At 36.0% G+C, this 24828-nt stretch overlaps 2 protein-coding genes across 4 annotated transcripts; both read left to right on the top strand.

The window, feature by feature from the left end:
* Positions 1-6105: 6105 nt before the first annotated feature.
* On the top strand, positions 6106-10580 carry LOC102666390 (putative disease resistance protein RGA3). 2 transcript variants are annotated; one of them, XM_014761852.3, is made up of 2 exons: positions 6106-9297; positions 10333-10580. In XM_014761852.3, the coding sequence occupies exon 1, from the start codon at positions 6276-6278 to the stop codon at positions 9294-9296; it is 3021 nt and encodes a 1006-aa protein (XP_014617338.1). In that variant the 5' UTR covers positions 6106-6275; the 3' UTR covers position 9297; positions 10333-10580. The 2 variants fall into 2 exon arrangements, with proteins under 2 accessions (XP_014617338.1, XP_006586820.1); XM_006586757.3 differs by lacking the exon at positions 10333-10580 and adding an exon at positions 9804-9952 and having other exon boundaries at positions 6107-9297.
* A 4279-nt stretch (positions 10581-14859) lies between these two features.
* On the top strand, positions 14860-19532 carry LOC100786098 (putative E3 ubiquitin-protein ligase LIN). Of its 2 annotated transcripts, none has more exons than XM_006586756.4 (7): positions 14860-16103; positions 16217-16355; positions 16447-17387; positions 17509-17653; positions 17841-18095; positions 18423-18732; positions 19089-19532. In XM_006586756.4, exons 1-7 carry the CDS (start codon positions 15055-15057, stop codon positions 19217-19219), a joined length of 2970 nt encoding a protein of 989 aa, XP_006586819.1. In that variant the 5' UTR covers positions 14860-15054; the 3' UTR covers positions 19220-19532. The 2 variants fall into 2 exon arrangements, with proteins under 2 accessions (XP_006586819.1, XP_003534762.1); XM_003534714.5 differs by having other exon boundaries at positions 14862-16103; positions 17506-17653.
* Positions 19533-24828: the final 5296 nt, after the last annotated feature.

Here is a 24828-nt window from a genome sequence, read left to right as displayed (position 1 = left end):
CATGGACTCTACTAATTGTATTGCTATTATTTCTCATGTTAAAAAACACTTCTGGATGGTGGATAGGGTGGTGTCTTTGGGTGGCACAGTGGTATCCTGGTTTGGGTGTCGGTGTTATTTGGTTGGAGATGGTGGCAGTTTTGTGAAGATGGCACTGGTATATATGGTAATGGTGACGGTGGTTTGGTGTGGTGGCTATGATGTTTTGTAGTTTGAGAAGAAGAAGAAGATGAATAGGGGAAGGTGGCGACATGTACCATTGTGTTTCTTCACGAGTAAAACGGGTGAAGAAAAAGGGTTATTGCTGGGTTGAATTAGGCCTTTTTGAAGCATGAGCTCAACCTGAGCTTCAATCTCTTGCTTTTGAAAATGAGGGTATCGGTACGGTCTAACATTCACCGGAGTAGCATTAGGAATGAGATGAATTCGATGATCTGTGGGTCGCGCCGGCGGAAGCTCCTCAGGGACTCGAAAGAGAGAATGAAAGCGATTAATGAGTTCCTGAATGGCGGGGTCAATGTCGGAAGGGGCCATGGAATTGTCGTCACTGAGGACAGTAATATGAAAGTATAAACTCTCTGGTTGGTGCTGGAGAAGACGATGAAACTGGGATGATGATAAGGAATTCAAAGTTGTCTCGGTGTCGCCTTGAAGTTCAACGAAAGTACCTGCATGGAAAAATTTCATGCGCAATGAGTTGTAATCCGTGAGCACAGGGCCCAAGGATTTCAACTATTGGACGCCCAGAACCACATTGGCCCCTGCAATAGGAAGAACATGGAGGTCGACGATGAATTCAGTAGCTTGGATGGTGACCGGAACGGACTCACAAACACTGCTGCACTCTAATTGTTGTCCGTTCCCCACCAAGACACGCAAAGGGGTGGTCGTGCGAGGAGTCAAGCTCAATTGGGAAACCAGTTGATGTTGGATGAAATTGTGAGTACTGCCACCGTCAACCAGCAGTACCACATGGCGGTTTCCGATGGTCCCCATGAAATGCAGCGTTTCGGGCGCAACATTTCCAGCTAAAGAGTTAAAGCTAATTTGGGCCGGGTACGGGTCTATCGGGTCGGGTGTTTGGGGTTCGGGTTCGGGTTGCGGGTTGGGCTGAGGTATTTGAAAGGGTGGAAGGTCATCATCCTCAGAGATGAGGAGAAAAACTCGAGATGAACAGCGATGCCCCCGGTGGTATCGCTCGTCACAATTGAAGCACAACCCGCGCTCCCTGTGGGTTGCAATCTCCTCCGGGGTCAACCGCTTGACGGCGGGTGGGGTGGGTCGCGAAGGGCTAGGTAAGAGAGGGGTAGGGTTAGGGTTAAGAGTTCTGAGAGGAAGGGGTTGTGTGATAGAGGGGGAGGGTAAAGGCGGGGGTGGTTTGGGGCGTAGTTGGGGTCGCGCATCAGCAATCTTTTCCTCCTGCAGACGAGCCAGGCCTGCCACCTGAACGAGGGTGAGAGGCTGGTGGGCCTAGACCTCACGACGAATTTCGGGGGTGAGGCCCGAAACAAAGCAACTCAGTAAAAAGGGAGGGGGAAGGCCAATCGTGCGGTTTGCGAGTTCTTCGAAGGCGGCAAGGTACTCAGCCACCGTGCCACGCTGCGTTAATTTGAAAAGGGTCCCCGTCGGATCCTCATACTGGGACGGTGCGAAACAGGTTTGAAGTGCTTGAAGGAAGCCTTGCCATGAAGTGAACTGGTGGTTACTATTCATCCATTGGAACCAAGACAAGGCTCGGCCATCCATGTAAAAAGAAGCAACGGTAAGTCTCTCATTTTCGGGGGTCTGATGGTATTCAAAAAACTGGGTGATCTTGAAGATCCAACCCATGGGGTCATGACCATCAAAACGTGGTAATTTTATTTTGTGTGTGATGGCAGGGGGAGCAACAGGGGTCGGAGAAGACGAAGGCACTGGGTCAGGGAGCACAGGAGGAAGACGGTGGAGGAGCTCATCAAGTTTCAGAGTCATGGTTTGAAGGGTCTCAGCAAGGGAAATTTGGTGGGTTGTAAGCTTGCGGATGGCTTCTTCGAGGGTAAGGGGAGAGTCGGCCATGGAGGAGGAATCAACGAGAGCACCAAGATGATAGGGGGCGAAATAGAAGACTGGTTTCGAGGGTTCCAGCACCTCCAGAAATCAAGATAAAGAAGGGAATTTAGCTTTTTCATTCATTAAACTGTGCTATGCTTACATGATGATTTATACTGAATTCTATGTAACAGATTTTGTCCTTTTGCATTTACAGAATATCAGCAATATCTTTATTGTTATTTTGATCATCCTACGTGGCAGCACTAAGATTCTATGCAGAGCAACAACTATATTCCCATACGATGCTGAAGGATTCACACAAAATCCTTGAGGTAAGCAGGCCTCATAACCTTCCTCTTAGATTTACTTGCTATTTGCACCTGCGTATTAGACTCCCCTGTATCTACTTGTATGTTTGATTCTCCTGTGTTGGCTTGGTTCTCTGTGACTTCGTTTATTTCTCCCTCTGCGTTTAATCCTCTTAATTTTTTTTAATTAATATAAAATTCGTTATATTTTCTTATATTTAAATCTGGAAGTAATAAGTGTCTACAGCTAATGCCTACTACTGAACCCATATCCCAAAAAACAAATACTCCTACGGATTAAAAGGTAAGAAAAAAACAATTCATGAACAAATTAAACAGTAATTGGTATATAAAAATAACACCAATTGAAACTAAAGTCTCACATACTTTAGAAAAACACCAACCTCAAATAATACAGGGAGATACTTTCAACAAATAATCAGATAAATCTTATTTCATAAACACGCCACACAAATAAGAACAGAACACGCAGGTAGATCTGATCAGAACAGAGCATACACCTTGATGATGATCCAATACATGAATACCCTAAATCCTTAAATTGTTTTACCCTGATTTCAAGCTCTCCTGCAGCCATTGGTACCAGAGAACTTTCTACAGCAACCACCACTAATCAAGAATAAGAATATGGCATCTAAAAGAGCATCTGTTTTTCGTAACATCTTTTTTTACAAGAAAACTTTCTAAAGCATGCACCACTAATCAAGAATAAGAATAAGGCATCTAAAAGAGCATCTTTTTCTTTGTAACATCTAAAATAACATTTTGAACATAAACAGAAAGCCAGCTTATATATTCCAAATGTGATTTTAACACAGACCAAAACAGTATATTTATGCACCAATTTACAAAGTCGTTGTTAAATCACCTTTTTGTTTTAATTTATTTTACTTGAGGAAGCAAATGGTACTATTCCTGCCATCTATATAACAATGGTACTCCAAACCATGTCAGTGCTTATTGTGACACCCTCTATCCTGACATATATATAAATAAATAAAATATATAAAAATATTGGTAAATAAATTTACGTACGTAAAAGGTTCATATTCACTTCACTATTATCAATTAAAACTTATTAAAACATATTCGACTCAAAATAAGGTCGTCAAAAACTTCATACAATTAATATAGAACCTATACCCTAATGTCACATCCTATCAAAACATTGTGTTCCCGTGTCTTCTAGCATGAGGTTCTTCATAGTCATCCACCTATTTATCAGCTCCCACGAACACAAGGTTCGAGATCATCACAGGATCCAAACACAAATAGCACATCAGGAGTGAATTATCACATTCATAACTAATAGAGAAGTAAGACAACTAGATATACATACCATATAAACAAAATAAAACTTACTTAAACATAACTCACGTAATTCAACCACTTTGCCATTCAAAATTCATTTTTCAATCATCAATCACATTACACAAGAATCACACACTCCGATCAAGACATAATAACACATCAATTTGATAATAAACAATTAGCAAGCGTATGCAGCAATTATGCTAAGACTCAAGCCTATATGCAATGTGGTATCATGTTAGTGAAAAACCACCCTGAGACACTTACGAGTACATAACAAGACACACCACACAATGGGTATGTCAGGTCACTCTCACTAAGTAAAATCATAGGGAGACCAGTCAGAGTCACGCTATTTTGCGAGAATGTTCCAACCATGTGAGATCGACACAGACTTAAAGGAACACTTAAACCAGATGACCCCTAAGGCCTACACTCCGAAGAGTCTGTTAGGGTCTCTCCCTCTTGATTCAGGTCCAACCCCTAAAATAATTTTTTTGCATGCAAATACTGCTCATGAATTATACAATACTCACGATCTCACACTCGTATTTTAAACACGTTTAACACAATTGTGCTATAATTTAATATTGGTTCCTAAATAGGAAATCTATACTTTCTCTTTAACACTGGTTCCTGAATAGGAAACCTACACTTTCTTTTTAACACTTTTCTCAATATCAACACTAGTATGGTTATTGTATAATTCACAGCTCACAATTCAATACACATGTACCTCAAATCTAACCATAATATTCTCAAACTCCAACACTTGAATAATTTTTGGAATCACACTATAACAACACTACAATATTATTTACATAAAATATTAATATAAATAAATATATAGCTAAACTTATATATATAAAACCAGCAACATACATCATATTGGATCATGAATTTCAAAGTAAGCTTTCAATGTACCAATTCTAAATAATTATATGAACAATTTCCCGTATATATAAGTATACATGAATTCATATATATTATCTAAGAATACAACACACAGTCTAGTAGAAATCTTTGGTCAATTTCAAATATAATATTAATTTTAAACTATAAAAAAAACCTAAAAAGCATGAAAAGGAGAAAATACAAAATTAATATCTCACTCCCTCTTACGCTAAATCTCTACTTAATTTCATCAATTCACATTAATTAGACAAAGGTTCAATTTATAGGGTTCACACTCAATACAAGAACACATCAATTTCATAGCAATTTCTCATTGGGACATCAATTGGTTCATCTAACGTATATATTCACACTTATAATTATAAGGATAAAATAAAAAATTGTGAAAACACCCCAAAACCCATTCCAATTGATACTCTAAGGATCCCTACACATGTTCTCACTAATCCCCAATTGTGAATAACTCATCATTTACCTCGATGTAGTCGTTCAAGCGTTCTCTGTTATCAATTGTGATATTTCTGGTGTTCTCTAGAGCTTCTCCTCTGATTGATCTGTTAAGGTTCCCAAACGTTTGAGAGAAAAAGAAGGGATTAAAGCCTAAATTCCAAGGTCCTACGTGCGATGCATCTTTCTCCATCCATAGACATTATTTTGCAAATCTCAACGGTGAAGACGTGCGGAAATGAATCGCAAACCTCATCAAAATTTTACGACAATCCAACGATTAACGAATTCGGGATCATAGTTTTACTGAGACAATTTTGGGTTTCTGCAGGAAAAGAAAAGACTACGATGTGAAGTGTATTTCTCTCAGCTCTGACATGATTTCAAAACTCGCAACGGTGAAAAGGCTCGGAATTGAGTTGAGAACAGGGTGCCTAAATTTCACAATGATCCAATGGTGAATGAGTCCGAGATCGTCATTTTTCTGAGACAGGTTTGGTGGTCTGCGGGAAAAGAGAGGGTTTTGAAAGAAAGGGAAGGGAAAACGAAATTGAGAGGAAGAGAGGCTGAGAAGCTATCCCCTAACATTTCGTTATTTATATCTAAGATACTCACAACCTATTATTTACTCTATTTATTTATTTTTATTATTTTATATAAATAAACCCTATTTTATTCCCTATCAAATGAATAAATAAAATACACTTTTTATTTTTTCTCAAACCATTATTTTAATTAATAAAATTATTTCTTATTTATTTAATTATAAAAATCTCATCATTTTTCTAAAACTCTATTTATTTACAAATAACAATTCTTTTTAAATTAGTTTACGAAAAATAAAATGTTACACTTATGAGAACCGTGCTTCAGCATCTATAAACTATTCCTGCCAAAAAAAAAAATTATCTATAAACTATTCCAATTTCCAAGATTGATATGAATAATTTCTGCCTTTCTGGTATTCACTTTATCAATGTATGGTTAGCTTGTCCATTTCCCTTTTTAACATCATAATTATTCCTTTTTGAGTGGTGGAGCCACACGTGAATAGTGTGTTTGCTTTTACTCTCCTTTCCAAATACAAGACGCCAACACACTTATAAACGGATACGGCTCCTTAGAGCTCCCAGATTATTCCAATATTGCTTTCTTATTAAGCAACTCTTTGACATCTTAATCTTCTTCTTCCTTGTTACTTCACACAATCCCTCTTCCATTTCGATCTTGCAGTGTTACAATATGGCTGAGTTTACCCTTGAAACCGTGCTTAGGAATTTGAACACACTTGTTCAAAAGGAGTTGCCACTATTTCTGGGTTTTGATAAAGACTTAGAAAGGCTTGCCACCTTGTTCACTACAATCAAGGCTGCGCTTGAAGATGCTGAAGAGAAACAATTCTCAGACAGAGCTATGAAAGATTGGCTGGGAAAGCTAAAAGATGCAGCACTCATCCTGGATGACATCATTGATGAGTGTGCCTATGAAGGATTGGCGTTGGAGAACCAGCGGGTCAAGTCTGGTCCATCAGATAAGGTACAAGGCTCTTGCTTATCCTCTTTTAATCCCAAGCGTGTTGTTTTCCGTTACAAAATTGCTACAAAAATGAAAGGGATAAATGAGAGATTAATTGAAATTGCTGAAGAAAGGAAAAAGTTTCATTTGACTGAGCTGGTTCGTGAGAGAAGAAGTGAAGTCATTCAGTTGCGCCAAACTGGCTCTTCCATCACTGAAACACAAGTCTTTGGAAGAGAAGAAGATAAGAATAAAATTTTAGACTTTTTAATTGGTGATGCTACTCATTCAGAGGAGTTATCCGTCTATCCAATAGCTGGTGTAGGTGGACTTGGAAAAACAACAGTTGCCCAACTCATCTTCAATCATGAGAGAGTAGTCAACCACTTTGAGTTAAGAATGTGGGTATGTGTTTCAGAATATTTTAGTTTGAAGAGAGTGACAAAAGCTATCATCGAAGCAGCTGGCCATACCTGTCAGGATTTGGATCTAGAGTCACAACAAAGAAGACTTCATGATCTGCTTCAAAGAAAAAGATATTTGCTTGTTTTGGATGACGTGTGGGATGATAATCAAGAGAATTGGCAGAGGCTGAAATCTGCACTAGCTTGTGGGGCAAAAGGCGCTTCCCTTTTAGTTACTACTCGCCTTTTGAAGGTTGTGGCAATCATGGGGACATTGCCTCGTCATGAATTATCGGTCCTGTCCGACAATGATTGTTGGGAATTGTTTAAACACCAAGCCTTTGGACCAAATGAGGAAGAACATGTGGAGCTCGAGGACATAGGGAAAGAGATGGTAAAGAAGTGTCGGGGAATGCCTCTTGCTGCAAAAGCACTAGGAGGTCTTTTACGCTTCAAGAGGAACAAAAATGAGTGGCTCAATGTTAAGGAAAACAACCTTTTGGAGTTATCACACAACGAGAACTCCATAATTCCTGTCCTGAGATTGAGTTACTTAAACTTACCAATTGAGCACAAACAATGTTTTGCTTATTGCGCAATATTTCCCAAAGATGAAAGCATAGGGAAGCAATATTTAATTGAACTTTGGATGGCTAATGGGTTCATTTCATCTAATGAAAGATTAGATGTTGAAGATGTCGGTGATCAAGTTTGGAATGAATTATATCAAAGATCTTTTTTTCAGGATATTGAGACAGATGAATTTGGCAAAGTTACAAGTTTCAAGATGCATGACCTTGTTCACGATCTAGCACAGTCTATTGCAGAAGATGTTTGTTGCATTGCAGAAGACAATCGAGTAACTACTTTGCCTGAAAGAATACACCATCTCTCAGATCATAGGTCCATGTGGAATGTATATGGGGAATCCAAAAATTCAGTGTTGCTGCATCCAGTCAAATCTTTGAGAACCTATATATTGCCAGATCACTATGGTGACCAACTTTCTCCTCATCCTGATGTGTTGAAATGTCTTTCTTTGCGGGTCCTTGATTTTTTAAAGCAAGAAACATTGTCATCTTCAATAGGTCTTTTAAAACATCTAAGGTACTTGAATCTTTCTGGGGGTGGCTTCGAAACTCTGCCAGAATCCCTGTGTAAATTATGGAATTTGCAGATATTGAAATTAGATCGTTGCAATCGTCTCAAAATGTTGCCTAAAAGCTTGGTATGCTTAAAAGCTCTACGACAGTTATCTTTCAATGATTGCCAAGAACTATCAAGCTTGCCTCCTCAGATAGGAATGTTGACTTCCCTAAGGATCTTGACCAAGTTCTTTGTTGAAAAAGAAAAAGGGTTTCGTATGGAAGAATTGGGACCTCTGAAGCTTAAAGGGGATCTTGACATCAAACATCTAGGAAATGTAAAAAGTGTAATAGATGCCAAAGAAGCCAATATGTCAAGTAAGCAATTGAATAAGTTGCGATTGTCATGGGACAAAAATGAAGACCTTAAATTACAAGAAAATGTTGAGGAGATTCTTGAAGTGCTCCAACCTGATGCCCAACAACTTTGGAGATTAGATGTGGAAGAATATAAAGGTGTCCATTTTCCAGGATGGATGTCTAGTCCTTCTCTTAAGTATTTAACCCTTTTAAATCTGCTGAATTGCGAAAACTGTTTCCAACTTCCTCCATTGGGAAAACTTCCTTCTCTAAAGATTCTAGGAATAATGAAGAATAATCATGTAGAATACCTCTACGAGGAGTCCTATAATGGGGAAGTAGTTTTCGGAGCCCTAGAAGTTCTGACCATACGTCATTTGCCAAACTTTAAAAGGTTGTCAAGGGAGGATGGGAAAAGCATGTTTCCCCGCATTTCCATTCTTGAAATTGATGAATGTCCTGAATTCCTCGGAGATGAAGTATTGCTGAAAGGGTTGGACTCTCTCTCGGTATTCAATTGTGATAAGTTCAATGTGTCGGCAGGTTTTCAACACCTTTGGAAATTGTGGATTTCCAATTGCAGAGATGTGGGAGATTTGCATGCTTTAAAAGATATGACTTCCCTCAAGGTGTTAAGATTGAGGAATCTTCCAAAGCTAGAATCATTGCCCAACTGCTTTGGAAACCTTCCCTTGCTTTGCGAATTGAGTATTTTTTTTTGTTCCAAGTTGTCGTGTCTTCCAACAAGCCTAAGCCTCATCAATCTGCAACACTTGACTATTTTTGGTTGCCATCCTGACTTAGAGAAGCGATGTGAGAAGGAAACCAGGGAGGACTGGTCAAAAATAGCTCATGTTCCCTATATTTCAGTGGGAAGTAAACACTATAGTCCTGATTGAGGTATGTTGTGTATCCTTTTCCTTCCTTATATTTATCTTAAGAAAATTTTAGGATTTTATGCCTTCAAAGTTAAATGCGGTCAAATAAATTTTAGGATTTCTCCTGTATTTCAGTCTTTATATATGTACCAGATTTCTTTGTTTTTCCTTTTCACCTCCCCTGAGTCGTAACATCCAAGAACAGTTTACATTCTACAAGTATTAATCATAACTCAATAATCACCCTCTATGCTTCAATTGAGAATTCAAAATTCATTTTCCTGCAATTGAATTCCATACATCTTTTGTTCTTTAAAAAAAATATAGCTTCAATTGACATTGTTTCTACTTACTAGCATTTTTTATGGCATCATATTAGTCGTGTTTGAAGTGCACAACGTAGTTAAGAAGTGAGACAGATTTGAGAAATATTCCACTATGCATATTTCAGACGATTTTTTTTATTTTGTTGTATTGAACAACCTATTTTATTCTGAAACTGAAAATTGCTTTCTTTATTGTGATCAGTATTCTCGTATTTGGAGAGCCCAGACTAGATTATTCACGCTGGCTGTGTTTGAAGATTTCTGTGTATTTGAATCGTTTGCTATTGCTCCTTTGTTTATGTGACCTCCTACGGTCTTTTTATCAATGTAATAAAAAGTGGATTTGTATTATTTACTTCTTTATTTATTTGATCTCACCTGTCTTCTTATCAGTTAATGCATTCAAAATTATTGTATACTTTCTCTACTGCATACTTTCATTTTGCAGCAGAACCTTGTTTGCGATGCAACTTTGATGCAAAATGCTTGAAAATAGAACGTAATGGCTTGAGTTGATTATCCAGGGATGGTCAATTGTCAGCAACAACTTTTCATTTTCCAAAAGAACCTTATTCTGTGATACAACTTTTCATAATGCTTAAAAAAACATGTTCCCATTAGTCCTCTACTGCATATTCAGTAAATCCACTTGGTAAAAATGTTTGTCCTATAATCCAAAATTGTAAGATTTGCAGTTACAAGTTATTGAATAAATTAACACACTTATGCAGGGGATTACTGAAGTACCGGTTATGAGACTAAATATAAGACCTCAATATCATTGCAAATAAATATCAGCATTTAGCAAGCGAAGATGAAGGGGAAGATGCTAACCAACAAGTTGCTTGAGGACTGACTCTGAGCAAGTGCCATGTTTCTCCCAACAAAAAATGTAACATCCCATCTTTTCGTAAATAAATTTAAAAAACTTTTTAGTAAAAAATAAATAAATATAGAGCAAATAATAGGCTGAGTACCCTAGGTATAAATAGTTATGTTAAGTCAGCTGCCTCCTTTTGGCCTCATTTTCGTTTTTCCCCTTCTCCTCTCAAAACCCTTTCTTTTTCCCGCAGCCCACCAAATCAGTCTCAGAAAAACGACGATCTCGAACCCGTTCACCGTTGGATCGTCGTGAAATTTGAGTATCATGTTCGCAACACAATTCCGAGCATTCTCACCGTTGGGAATTTCGATATCATGTCTGAACTGAGAGAAACACCCTTCGCATTGTAGCCTTTTTCTTTCCCGCAGAAACCCAGAGCTGTCTTGGTAAAACTATGATCCCGGTTTCGTTAACCGTTGGATTATTGTTAAATTTGTATATGTTGTTCGAAATTCAATTCCGCACGCTTCCACCGTTGGGATTTGCGAGATAATATTCGTGGAGGGAGAAAAAGGAATCGTATGAAGATAGTACAAGTGGAGGTTTCAATCTCTTCTCCGTCTCTCTGACGTTTGGGAATTCTATCGGAGCAGTTGGATGAATAATTGAAAGAATTTCCGGGAACCGCTAGAGATGTTGCTATCGCTGGCTGAAGACACGTGAGCCCGCTTAGAGGTAAGGGATAAGTTATTCACAATTGGGGGTTACTGAGAACATGTGTAGGGATGCTTAGAGGATTAAATTGGGATTTTATTTTGGAATGTTTATTAAATTACAAATTTTCCTTTATGATTATAAATAAAATATTGATGTCCTAATGAAAATTGTTTGATAAATTGTGCTCTTGATATTTATATATTTTGACCTATGATTTTGATATAAGTGTGATAGTCTTTTGTATAAATTACTATATTGAGAATATGAAATGATGATTCAAATTGTGAGTATGTGATGAATTGTGGAATAACATGTGCTTTGAGATTATAATATTGTTATTGAGATTGAGTATAAGTGTAAAGTTGAACATGTGTTAATTTGTGAAATACGTGAAAACATGTGATGGTGGATTGTGACACTATGAGATGTGAAATTGTGAATGAGTTTTAGTTGTGGATAAGTGTGTAGTTAACACTTGATGTGAAATTACTTGTGTTGTAAGCTATGAATTGTACAATAACCCGACCAGTGTTATCTTGAGAAAAGTGTAAATGCGCAGTGTTAAAGAGAAAATGTAGGTTTCCTATTTAGGAACCAGTGTTAAAGAGAAAGTGTAGGTTCCTATTTAGGAACCAGTGTTAAATTATAGCGCAATATGTTGTACGTGTTTAAGACACGAGTGTGAGGTCGTGGGTATTGTATAATTCACTAGCAGTGTCTGTGTGCTAAAATGATTTTAGGGGTTGGACCTGAATCAGGAGGGAGAGGCCCTGACGGACTCTTCGGAGTGTAGGCCTTGGGGGTCATCGGGTTTGAGTGCTCCTTTAAGCCTATGCTGATCCCATATGGTTGGAGCATTCTCGCAAAACATTGTGACCCTGACTGGTCTCCCTATGATCTTACTTAGTGAGAGTGACCTGACAAACCCATTGTGTGGTGTGTCTTGCTATGTACTCCTAAGCGCCCCAGGGTGGTTTTTCACTGACATGGTACCACATTGCATATAGGCTTGAGTCTTAGCATAACTGTCGCATACGCTTGCTAATTGTTTATTATTAAATTGATGTGTTATTATGTCTTGATCGGAGTGTGTGATTCCTGTGTATAATGATTGATGATTGAAAGGTGTGATTGATGAATGACAAAGTGATGAAATAATGTGAGATATGCTAAGTAAATTGTATTTGGCTACTATATGTTGTGTTGTTTCTCTCTAGTAGTTAGCAATGTGATAACTCACTCCCGGTTTCCTGTTTGTGTTTGGATCCTGTGATGATCTTGAACTTTGTGTTCGGGGGAGCAGATGAATAGGTGGATGACTATGAAGAACCTCATGCTAGAGGACACGGGAACACCACGCTCTGATAGGATGTGACATTAGGATATAGGTTCTATATTAATTGTATGAGACTTATATGACTTTCTTTGGGTCGAGATGACTTTATTATTTATTTGGACAAGTTTGAATATGATGTAGAAGAAAGTGAATGTGAGCCTTTTACCCATTTGAAAAGCTTGTATTTAAAAATGTTTTAAAAATACTTTTAATTAATATTTGAATTTTCATTCCTTTATTAATATATATGTGAAGGGTAGAGGGTGTCACAAAAAACCTGTTTGAGAACTGACTCTGTTGTAGAAATAGCTGTTGGAGAATTTCCAATGAAAATCACCTCGATTTAATCTCAACCATAAGCTCCTCTTTCCCTCTTCCTTTCTTCCATGTCTCTGAATTTCTAAGTTAGAGGCTTAATAAAAACTTGCAAGTTTCATTGTCTTGATTGTGTGTACCACGCGGATAAGTCCTTAAAGATGATGTAAGGTCACACATCTCAGGCTGTTAATTTGTGATCAAGTTTCAAATTAATTCACGGTTCTTGTCTATACTGAAAATAATCTCAAGGACTTAAGATATGGCCGACAAAGAGTTCACTGAACCTTACGATCAAGAACCTAGCGCTCCTATTTCCCTACCAATTACCTATGAAAAACCATTTTTGGGCGTCTCAAAAATCAAGCTTTCCAATGGTTAAAATCAAACCTTATGGTATTTGTGTTAGGTTATGATGCAGTGATTTATTTTGAAGGAAAATGAACTAGATTATTCAAGTGCACCTATAAACAAGTAATTAAGTGAGTTGTGGGAAAGGGATATGTCTTGACTCTTGATTAAGTCTTCTGTAAGACGGATGATATAGGGCACATACACGGGTGATATTATTCAGCGTCTGGATGGGACGTGTGATGTTAGAAACGTAGGGAATTATATGGCATTTACATACATAGATTTGTGAATATGCAGAGGATATATATTACACATAAGTTGAGGGGTATTTCTGTTCTTTATCTATTTATGCTGCTGCTTAACTTATGTAGTTTGAACCGGTGTTGTCTTGCTAGTTTGTTGATGAACAGCTTGTGCCACAAACTACAGTTATAGTTTTTATTAGTTTCTAATCAATACTTTTAGAACACTTTTTAACAAGAAAAATAAAAGAGAAGCTAAACAAGGAAGCATCACAAGTGAGAATCAACTAAACCCACTATTTGCATAAAGAACAAGCAAAACACCAACATAGTATGACATTGTTAGCAAATAATCTTATTGAGAGAGGTCAACTCCTAATGGGTCTAAATATCTCTGTGAAATTAGTCCTTGAATTCCAATCAAAGGATGCTTTAGATTTAGAGAAAAAAAAAAAAAACTCAGCAGAACAACACAAGCCATGCTCCATAGCAGAATATAAAAGCAAGATCTGTTTTAAAATCAAATAGGTTTAATTGCATTTTTCACTCCCTAAGTTTTTAATTGTTGAAAAATTTTACTCTCAACAAATTAATTTGGTACATTTTACTTCCAACTTTTAAGAAACTTGTGGATTTTACCTTTAAAAGTTTACCATTAATAAGCACAAAAGTGGGAAGTAAATTTTGCAAAAATAAAATAAAAAGTTAAGGATAACATTTGTCAAAAAATAAAAAAGTTAGGTTTAAGATTTGTCAAAATAATAAAAAGTTAAAGGTAAAAAAATGTAATTATGTTAGAAGGTAAATGACATAAGGTAAAATTTGTAAGTTTGTTAAAAGTTGAAGGTAAAATTCACAAAATATTAAAAAGATGGATTAAAAAGTACAATTAAGCCAATCAAATATACAAAATTTCATAAGAGGTATTGCATTGTCAATGGAATAAATAATAATTTAATTATTTTGAGTAATAAATAAAATACTTTTTTATTGCAATCGCTTAATGACACAGAAGTACTTTTCTGTATGCTCAAAATAAATTATGCAGTTAGCAAGTGTCTGTTTAGAAAAACAAAAAGCAAAAAAGTGAGCTCAAACAAAAAAGCATCAGAGGCCAGTAAACTAAAGCCACTATCTTCGGGAAAAACCAGCAGAACAACGCAAGCCATAGACATCACTCATGCCACAACATAAAATAAGAGCTAATTAAAATCAAATTCTCAAAGTTTAATAAATGGTACTGTTCTGTAAACGAAAAACATAATCATTTAAAATTAAAAAAAAAAATTGGTAGTAACAAAATACCATCTAATTGCAGTTGTTAATTAATACAATAGTACTTATCTGCATGCTCTAATTAAACTATGCAATTTGCAAGTGACTATTGTTTAGAAATGTGGCGGCAATTTCACTGAGCAGGTCCAAAAGGGTGTTTTGCCTTTACAGAACAGAACCTTATAGTTTAAAAATATAGCCTAAAAGATTCACCATTCACCGTTCACCAAATCCAAGCCTTTTCTTTGTCTTCATTGCTGTGCCTCTATTCCACTATAGCTAATCTAGCTGTCCCTGTGTTATCTTATAATTTTTTTTGAGTTCCAAGAATGTCATTGAAGCCATTCTTGCTTCATACTTCTCTTTCAACCCAAGTCTCATTCTCCAACATATGGCTTCCTTTGGAGAACAACACTCTACCCAATATCCAACCCCAGAGAGGCCTAAACACAAACTTTCACAACATGAGAAAAAACCACTTTCTGCATACATCTGTCATGATCCAAGAAGCCTTGGTTCATCTAAGCACAAGGCAGAGAAAGGCACAACACAAACACAAAGTATGTCTTCTTCTTCTCAATTCAAAAGGGGTGGTTCAGCTTCAGAAAGATCAAATTCTAAGTCACTGGTGTCTGCAGATTCAAGAAGGGTGGGACACTTGATGGATGATGTTTCCATTAAAGCAGTGATTGCTATTCTCAGTGGCTACATAGGAAGATATGTGAAAGATGATAAGTTTAGGGAAACAATGAGAGATAAGTGTAGTTCTTTATTGGACAGAAGAAGAACAACAACAACAACAAAGGATTCAGGTGGTGAGGTTTTTGTGAACATGGAATTGGGTATGAAGAAGGTTGACAGATTGGTAGAAAATCAAGGAACAATGGAACAGGTGAGGATGATCAAAAGGTTAAGGAATTCCATTGAGCTTTTGACCATAGTTTCTAGTTTGAATTCTAAAACTTCCAGGGATGCTTCAACCTGTGGTGTACCAAATTCACATCTCTCAGCTTGTGCTCAACTATACTTGGCAATTGCTTACAAGTTGCAGAAAAATGACAGGGTTTCCTCTAAGCATTTACTGCAAGTGTTTTGTGATTCTCCAAATTTGGCTAGAACTTACTTGCTTCCTGACCTTTGGGAGCATTTGTTTCTTCCCCATCTTCTACATGCTAAAATTTGGTACAACACTGAGCTTGAGTTTCTTTCAAATGAAGCTCACGGTCAGAAGGAAAAGAAAATGAAGGTGCTGAGCAAAGTTTACAATGAAAAAATGGATATGGGGACTAATCTGTTTGCTCAGTACTACAAGCAATGGCTTAAAGTTGGAGCTAGTGAGCCTCCTCTTCCTAATGTCTCTTTGCCATCAAGGCCAAGTTACAGATCATCAAGAAGGTCTTCAGATTCCTTTATTTCAAATTCCTCAATCAACCCAAACTTGTAAGTGATATAAACGTCTAACATTCACCACAACAACCATGTTTTTTTGAGAAACTAACATATGCACTTTGTAGTTATGTATGTGCTTTTATGCTTATGGTTTTCTGCAACAGATACAAGACAGTGTTTGGCTCCAAACTAGAGCAGAAAACGACTGGTCTTGGTGACCAAAATGGAGTGTTGGCAATTACTACAGGTTTGGAGATTGATGAAAAGTTGTATGTAGATGAACACAGATGCAGTTCAGTTCAGGTTATTTTCTGTGCCATCAATTCATAGATGAAAACCTGCTGATTCAAAATATAGATTTCAGACATTTAACCTAGTTTGTCACTGTTGACAGAAATATGATAGGGTATTCGTTGAAAGATCAAGCCAACTTGGTAAGAGTCAAGCTCAATTATGGCCTGTGCCGCAGAGATCAGATTATTTTCAATGCCTTTCTTGCAGGTTCATACCAGAGGAAAGCTTCAAAAACAGCAACTATAGATCCAAGAATGTTTCAACTCTTTCGAGAGACTTTGTTGGAGCCATTACAACTATATGTTCATCAGATGTTCTAAGTGAATGTGAATTCGCTATTCGTGTGGTTACCAAAGCTTGGTTGAACTCTCCTGGCGATCCTCTTGTTGAAGAAGCACTAACACAACCTAATGTCGTTGAAGCTATGCTTGAGGTGCTATTTTCCTCAACTGAGGATGAGATCCTTGAATTGATCATATCAATTTTAGCAGAATTAATAGGAAAGAATGATGCAATTAGACAAATTATTCTGAACTCTGATCCTCAACTAGAAATATTTGTGAGGCTTCTAAAAAGCACTAGTCTGTTTCTAAAAGCTGCAGTTCTTCTTTATCTGTCAAAACCAAAGGCAAAGCAGATGTTATCTTCGGAATGGGTGCCATTAATACTTCGAGTGTTGGAATTTGGTGACAAATTGCAGACCCTCTTCACAGTACAATGCAGTCCTCAAGTGGCAGCATTTTATGTTTTGGACCAAATTCTTACAGGTTTTGATGAAGACAAGAACTTAGAAAATGCCCGGCAAGTTCTTTCACTTGGGGGATTGACACTGCTAATGAGAAGAATTGATGGAGAGGTCCATGAGAGAAACAATGCTGCTATGATAATTTCATGTTGCATTCGTGCCGAAGGAAGCTGTAGAAGTTTTTTAGCTGACAACATAAATAAGACTTCTTTGCTTGAACTTATTGTTATTGGGAGTAAACAAAATTCCAGTGGCTATGCCTTGTCTGTGCTAGCTGAGTTGCTCTACCTTGATAGGTATGTAACTTTGTGCTTCTAACTTACCTTTCTAGATATATTTTTATTTTTATTCTTGTTTTGCCTTTTCATATTTTTTCTATATGAAGATGTTGAGAGGACTTAATTTTCATACCAGAAGAACCAAGACTTTAAATTTCTTGAGAGGACTTAAAGATGGATGGGGTGGCTTTAATGTGATGCACATTTTCTTCATTTACCTTCAGAAGTCTCCACCTGAAGAACGCCCTATAGTTGCAGTGATATTATTGCTGCTTGATCTTATGGTAAAAAAGATTTCATTCAACCTGACAGTGCTTATATGGAATCATTGGTTGTGAACAATGATCTAAGTTCTATGCTTTCAATTTTTCATTATTTTTAAAGGCTACCTTTTAGACCCTCTATAAGTCTATATTAAATTGATTTACATGCCTTGAAGAGTTCACAAATGCAGTAGCAGTTGTGCTGCAGGAAGATCCTTTCAAGGGAAGCTTACATAGATCAGAAGCAATTGAGACACTTATAGAAGCTTTAAATTGTCAAACATGTAATGATAGAGTGCAACAGCAATCGGCCCGAGCTCTAGTCCTATTAGTAGGTCACTTTTCTGATTCAGGGGAATCATTAATGGAAAAATTGCTTTTACAAAAAGCAGGTTTCAGAGAAATTTGCTTAGAAGATTCATATCCTGGCAAGGAAATTGTTGTTTATGATCCAATTCACAAGGTAAGCTTTGGTGATAAACCAGAGTTTAATTAGGATGCACTACCAGTGTATAAATATTTTATATTCTCATCTATAAATTGTCATACATATGAAAAGATCCTTGACTTTTATAGTTTTTACTTTAAAAATCATATCAAGGATGATTTCTAATTAACTGTGTAAACATCTTTACACGCATGCATGAAAATCAAACTACAAACTATAATCGTGTAATTTGTAATATTTAAAATGCTTGTCTTTACTTCACATATGACAGCATGCTTCTAGTACTAGGGGTTTCTATTTTTAGCACATCAATATTATTGATTGTTGTGTGTCACTTAATAGAATGTGGAAGAGGAAGAAGCAGAAAGTTGGCAAAAAAGAGCAGCTTGTGTCTTGTTCAAAAGTGGAAATAAGAATTTGCTATCAGCACTTGCAGATTCCATAGCCAATGGCATCCCATGTTTAGCACGAGCAAGCCTCATAACTATTTCATGGATGAGCAGCTACCTCAACATGGTTGAAGATCGAAAGTTGCCACCAATGGTTTTCTCAATCTTAAGACCACAGTTGTTACAATCCTTGAATTATGATAAAGATGTTGAGGAAAGAGTGCTAGCTTCATATTCATTGCTATATCTTGTAAAATATTCAGGTTTGAAAACTTGTACCATCTCCCAAACTATGCCAAACTTTAACTTTTGCCCTGAAAGGATTAACTGTCTTCATATTTTTTCTCAAACTTTAGATTTTTCATCACGGTGTCTCCCAATGAAAATAAATATATTGTCAGTGTAATTTTACATTATCAATTAATTAAAAGTCATTTTAAATATAACTTTTAAGGTAATTATTATAAAAGTCAATATTTAATATCGTTGGTATTAAATTCATAAAGTATAGTTGCATAACACGTTCTTATTATAGAATTTATTTGTAATTTTATATCATTGTTTGAATTTTCTTCATTATTTTTATTTGTACTTACTTTTTTTATCATATTGCTATCAGGATGTGTCTCCAACTTGCCATTACTGGACAAAGACTCACTCACACATCTCCGAAATCTCTCCCTAGTGACGTGGACAGCCAATGAGCTCATCTCAATCTTCTCAAAAAGCAGCTTTCAATTAAGACAATGATTATCAATCTTCATTTTGTTGAATCATTCAATGTCCTTTCCTTTTCACACAAGTGAGATTGTAATCATCCTTGGCTATTGTATAGATGATTAGTTTCAAAGGAAATATTTCTATCAAAAGAAACGTACTATGTGCTTTATCCATGATATCTTATGATTTCACTTTCTGAAAAGTTTGCCTAGCCAAATAAAGAAACTACTGAAAAATAAAGGAAGAGAAAGGGGTCTCTAAAAGTGAACTCATTGCTAGAACATGTCCAACTTAGCTTGGTCTCGATCTCAGTGTTATATATATTTGTTCCGAGATTACAAAATTTCCACACTGTCTTGTTTTCACTCCTTCACGTGGGTAACAGAGAGGAAATACAAGACAAAAGAGTAAACTTCAATTTTTATTTTATGTGTTTGTTCCAGAATGCGACAGGGTGAGCATCCATCTCTTCTTATAAACAGAATCTCTTGGATATAAAAAAAAATCTTCATTTCTTGTCAAGAATAGCAGACAAACTGCAAATAATTCGACGTATAATTGGCTAGTTATGTGAATATGATGGTGATCATTCATTATAAGAAACCAATTTGGAGGGAACAATTCTTTATTTTTTTCCGTAAGCTCCAACCTAAAAAATTGGCTTTTATGACTAACATGATATGACTAATCGTGACAAAACTTAATATGCAATTTTTTATATAATTTTAGCAATATTTTCTAATCAGAATTAAAGTCTTACCATGTTAATTTTAATATATTTCAGTCTTTAGTATAAACAGTTATAATGAAATTGTTAAATTGAAACCACAATTATGATTGAAGAACAACAATATTCAATAAAGGTACTTAAGAAATTGTATTTAAAAAAAATATATTAACATGTTATAGGTACGTAATATTCATTGAATTTGTCAATAATATTAAAAAAATTAGACGGATTATTTTTAGTGAATTTCCTTAGGGATTCAAGCCCAATTCTATTCTTTAAGGTCATGAATTGAAGTTTTGTCTTTTAAGTGGTGGTTTGTAACATAATTTATATATAAAGTAAAATTGTTTTGATATGATATTAAAATTAGTGTTTATCATAAATCTTATGATAATGTATGTTATATTGCTACTTAGTTCCTTTTAACTGACTAAAAGATAATACTTATTTAATAGGCAATAGTCAATGAGAATTTACTTCACTATTAGAATTTATCTGTCTAAACGATTGCAACATCTTAGATTCGATTCCTCCTCAGTGTTTTCAATATTTTTTTGTGATAGCTTTTGTAAAATATGTAGAACTATTATTGAATCCACATCAAACGGTTTACATTTTCAAGTTGAAATGAGTGTTCACACTCTAGTTTGTTCAACTAAAGCTAAACCAAATAAGTGTTCTTCGACCACTTGAGTGATTTTTTCAATTGAAGCATGCTACCATGTACTTGTGGTAAATACCATATCAGTCATCAATCATTCTTTAATTATAATGTCCCCACGAAGAAGACAAATATCACTTGACTACAAGGACTCACAATTAAATTAGTGTTTATCCTTGATATGCCCTTCTCGTAAAGGAAACTCTACTTAAGCTTTCATTGTCGCAATATTTTCTTGCTATGCGAGTGCGAGTTTTTTTTTTACACTGTATGCGAATGCGAGTTGACACATAATTAATGATGCAAAATTAACTCATCTTCCCCATGAATTTGGGGTTTGATTCTTCCTAACACTACTACAATTCTGCGTGGTGAGCAATCTTCCGCAAAGAGATTCTTTGGCACCCGGATAACTAGTTGACTGGTTCATTGGTTGTGACAATATAAAACCGCCTGTGGTTTAACCCTATATAATTTGGGTGGACATGTGATAGTCCAAATAAATGATTAAGGATTTTAATTCATCCTTCCCATAAATGAGTTTCATTCTCCCTAACGATATTAAAATCTTACTTGGTGGACAACCTTCTCCTCTTTAGGGAAATCTATTGACAATCAAAATCTAATTAAGTAGTGTTGGTTAAATTTGAAAATCGAGATAATCCTGGATAAATCTGAAGTCGTGTATAAACACTTTCAGATTGAATCAAATTTCGGGGTTCAACCAAAATTGTTCAATCGGATAAAATCAGAAGATTATAATTCAAGAGTTTTGTTTTGGTCTTGTATGTTTTTCACATCGTTATGCTTTCTGAACCAGAATGATTATTTATAATCAAAGAACAGGTGGTTTTTGGCGGTTGATGGAAGTTTTTTCTATTTTAAAAACTGTCGTTGATGGAAGTTTTAGTAACTTCCATGTAACTTCCAACCGTTGATGGAAGTTTTTGTAACTTCCATGTAACTTCCAACCTTTGCCTAAACCGAACATCTCGTTATTACATTAAAACAAGCGTGCACTCTTATTTTAACATAATAAAGAGATCAATTACACTAAAATGTCCAACAAACCTCCCCCATTTTAGTGTAATTACCGATCAAATCACCAAAGTCATAACATACCACAAACTACTGCATAGATGAAATATCGTGACGATTGAATTTCATCTTAGCAAATTATACGTTTCAAATATTCGAATATCAGGGTGTCACTAAGGATTGAACCCTTTCTATTCATAATGAATACATGAAGATAATCTGCACAATAGTTTATAACATTACTCTTGCTCGACACTAGTTTTACTAGCCTGTGTCCCTATCCTTCATAAGCATATCAAAGCCAAGTCCCAGCTTCTTGAAGCGGCTAAACTTCATGCTTATATAGGTAGTCCTTTTCTTTTTTTTTTGCACCTGCAAATGCAATTTTTCAAAAGAACCATTGAGAAGTTATACTTCAACCTCCTTAACTTGCAGAACCGAACACATTCCTTTTGGGATACTTTCGATGATGTGTTCCAATCTCTACATGTTAAGCTTTCCACATTGAATTCAGCACCTAATGTCATATTAGATGGGAATTGGGTATCTTAACATAAGAGATTTCAGATGGACTTTAATCCTAATCCCACAGCCGACCTTTTCACGATATCTCTACTTAACCCTTTGTTAAATGATCGGCCAAATTATGCTGAGTTCTCACAGCCCTACATCCCCAAATTTTGAGATAACTCAAATTTGGTGTCTTTTTGTGCCAAAGTTCATATGGGGTAACCTTATTCCTTTTGTTAGGAATTCGGTTCAACAAGTAACAGGCTGCCAACATAGCCTCACCCCAAAATCCTTCACTTAAACCCGAATAGGATAACATGGAATTCACCATTTCTTTCAAGGTTCTATTCTTCCTTTCGGCTACACCATTCTGTTGTGGTGTATAGGGAGCTGTAATTTGATGTATTATTCCAGTAGATTGAAAATAAACCGGATCATAATACTCACCTCCCCTATCCGTACGAAGAGTTTTGATTAGCCCATTTTGATGAAGTTCTACCTCTTTCTTATAAATTTTAAATTTATCAAGAGCTTCATCTTTTGTATTTAATAAATATACATAACAATACCTTGATGCATCATCAATAAAAGTAACAAGATATTTTTTATGACCTAATGATGGAGTAGCATGCAAATCACACAAATCACTATGAATAAGGTCTAAGACTTTAGTCTCACTTTTAACATCCTTAAAAGGTTTCCTAGTGATCTTGGTCAACATGCAAGTTTTGCATTTTTCAATGTTCATATCAAAAGGAGGAATCATACTTGTTTTTGACATATCTTTTAATCTTTTGTAATGAACATGTCCTAATCTAGCATGCCAAATTTCTGATTTTGTCATATTAGTTATAGAACTACACGAGGCCATACAAACAGATTCATGAACAAAAGGAACATCAATGTTTAATTTAAACATTCCATTACAACGATAACCAAATCCAACAAACGAACCATGTCTTGACAAGATGTACTTGTCACTTTCAAGTACTTGCTTGAAACCACAATTATTTAAAACCATACCAGACAATAAGTTCTTACGAATACCAGGTACAAATAAGACATTATCCAAATACAAACTTTTTCCGGAAGTAAAAACTAAATTCACACAACCTAATCCTAGGATTGGTTCAGTTGCAACATTGCCCATCTTCACAATAGAGCCATCATCGATTGGTCTAAATTCCTTGAACCAACGACGATCTTTGCACACATGGCTTGTTGCTCCCGAATCAAACCACCAAGCAACGTCATCATCCTGCGCATAGAATGCATCAGATATTAGTGATACATAATTTGAATTCGTATTCGAATTAAAATTATTCACTACAATCTGACCTTGTTGCTTTTCAGGATCATTAGACCCACTTGGACCAGCCTTGTTCTTTCCTTTGAACACCCGGCAATCCCTCTTTAAATGACCAGGTTTCCCACACTTCCAACATGACAATTTTGTCTGTTTGTTTGGACCTTTGTTCTTATTTCCTTGAAATTTTCGTTTGTTACCTTTAGCATTGTAATTTTGCTTAACTGTTCCACTTTCCTCTACCATATTAACGGAAGAGGAACCTGCTACGGTTTTATTATTGACTTTGTCAATTTCCTGAGCCCTCAGCGACTCCTCAATCATGAAATGACTACCGAGTTGAACCAGAGTCAACTCTTCCTTCTTATGTTTCAAGGTATGCTTGAAGTCTTTCCAAGAAGAAGGCAGTTTATCAATTATAGATGAAACTGCAATGGATTCATCCATTTTCAAATCATGTTGAGTAAACTGACCCAAAATCAGCAGCAGTTCATTATATTGCTCCATAACAAGCCTCGAATCAATCATTTTGTAATTAAAGAAATTACTAACTAAGAATTTGTTACTTGAGGCATCTTCTGCCATATACTTGGATTCAAGAGAGTCTCATAATTCCTTAGCAGACTCAACATTTTGATAAATATCAAAGAGAGAGTCAGACATACCGTTCAGAATGTGGCCACGACAAATGTAATCGTCGTTCTCCCATTTCGAACGCTTCCTTGTTTGATCCAGAGTTTCGTCTTCCATATACACCGGCATCGGTGTACTCAGCACATACACCACATTCAATGTTGTCAAGAGAAAGTGCATCTTCTTCTGCCATCTTCTGAAATCCTGCCCTTCAAACTTGTCCAACTTCGCAAACTTGTTTGTCATCTTCGAACTATCGTTCGTCATCTCGAAAGATTTGTTTCAATCTTTTGTTGGTTAAATTTGAAAATCGAGATAATCCTGGATAAATCTGAAGTCGTGTATAAACACTTTCAGATTGAATCAAATTTCGGGGTTCAACCAAAATTGTTCAATCGGATAAAATCAGAAGATTATAATTCAAGAGTTTTGTTTTGGTCTTGTATGTTTTTCACATCGTTATGCTTTCTGAACCAGAATGATTATTTATAATCAAAGAACAGGTGGTTTTTGGCGGTTGATGGAAGTTTTTTCTATTTTAAAAACTGTCGTTGATGGAAGTTTTAGTAACTTCCATGTAACTTCCAACCGTTGATGGAAGTTTTTGTAACTTCCATGTAACTTCCAACCTTTGCCTAAACCGAACATCTCGTTATTACATTAAAACAAGCGTGCACTCTTATTTTAACATAATAAAGAGATCAATTACACTAAAATGTCCAACAAGTAGTTGTGATAGATAAAATTTATTACGATTTGTT

This window comes from Glycine max, chromosome 9, assembly GCF_000004515.6.
Source record: "Glycine max cultivar Williams 82 chromosome 9, Glycine_max_v4.0, whole genome shotgun sequence".
Lineage (NCBI taxonomy): Eukaryota > Viridiplantae > Streptophyta > Magnoliopsida > Fabales > Fabaceae > Glycine > Glycine max.
This window is presented reverse-complemented; position numbering and strand designations above follow the sequence as displayed.

What these genes read in the sequence shown, in the direction of transcription:
- LOC102666390 (XM_014761852.3), top strand. Translation starts at nt 6,276, where the DNA reads ATGGCTGAGTTTACCCTTGAAACCGTGCTTAGGAATTTGAACACACTT.
- LOC100786098 (XM_003534714.5), top strand. Translation starts at nt 15,055, where the DNA reads ATGGCTTCCTTTGGAGAACAACACTCTACCCAATATCCAACCCCAGAG. An exon ending in TCCTCAATCAACCCAAACTT is followed by an intron (nt 16,104 to 16,216) that starts GTAAGTGATATA and finishes TTTCTGCAACAG; the next exon opens with ATACAAGACAGTGTTTGGCT. An exon ending in GAGTTGCTCTACCTTGATAG is followed by an intron (nt 17,388 to 17,505) that starts GTATGTAACTTT and finishes TTTTCATACCAG; the next exon opens with AAGAACCAAGACTTTAAATT.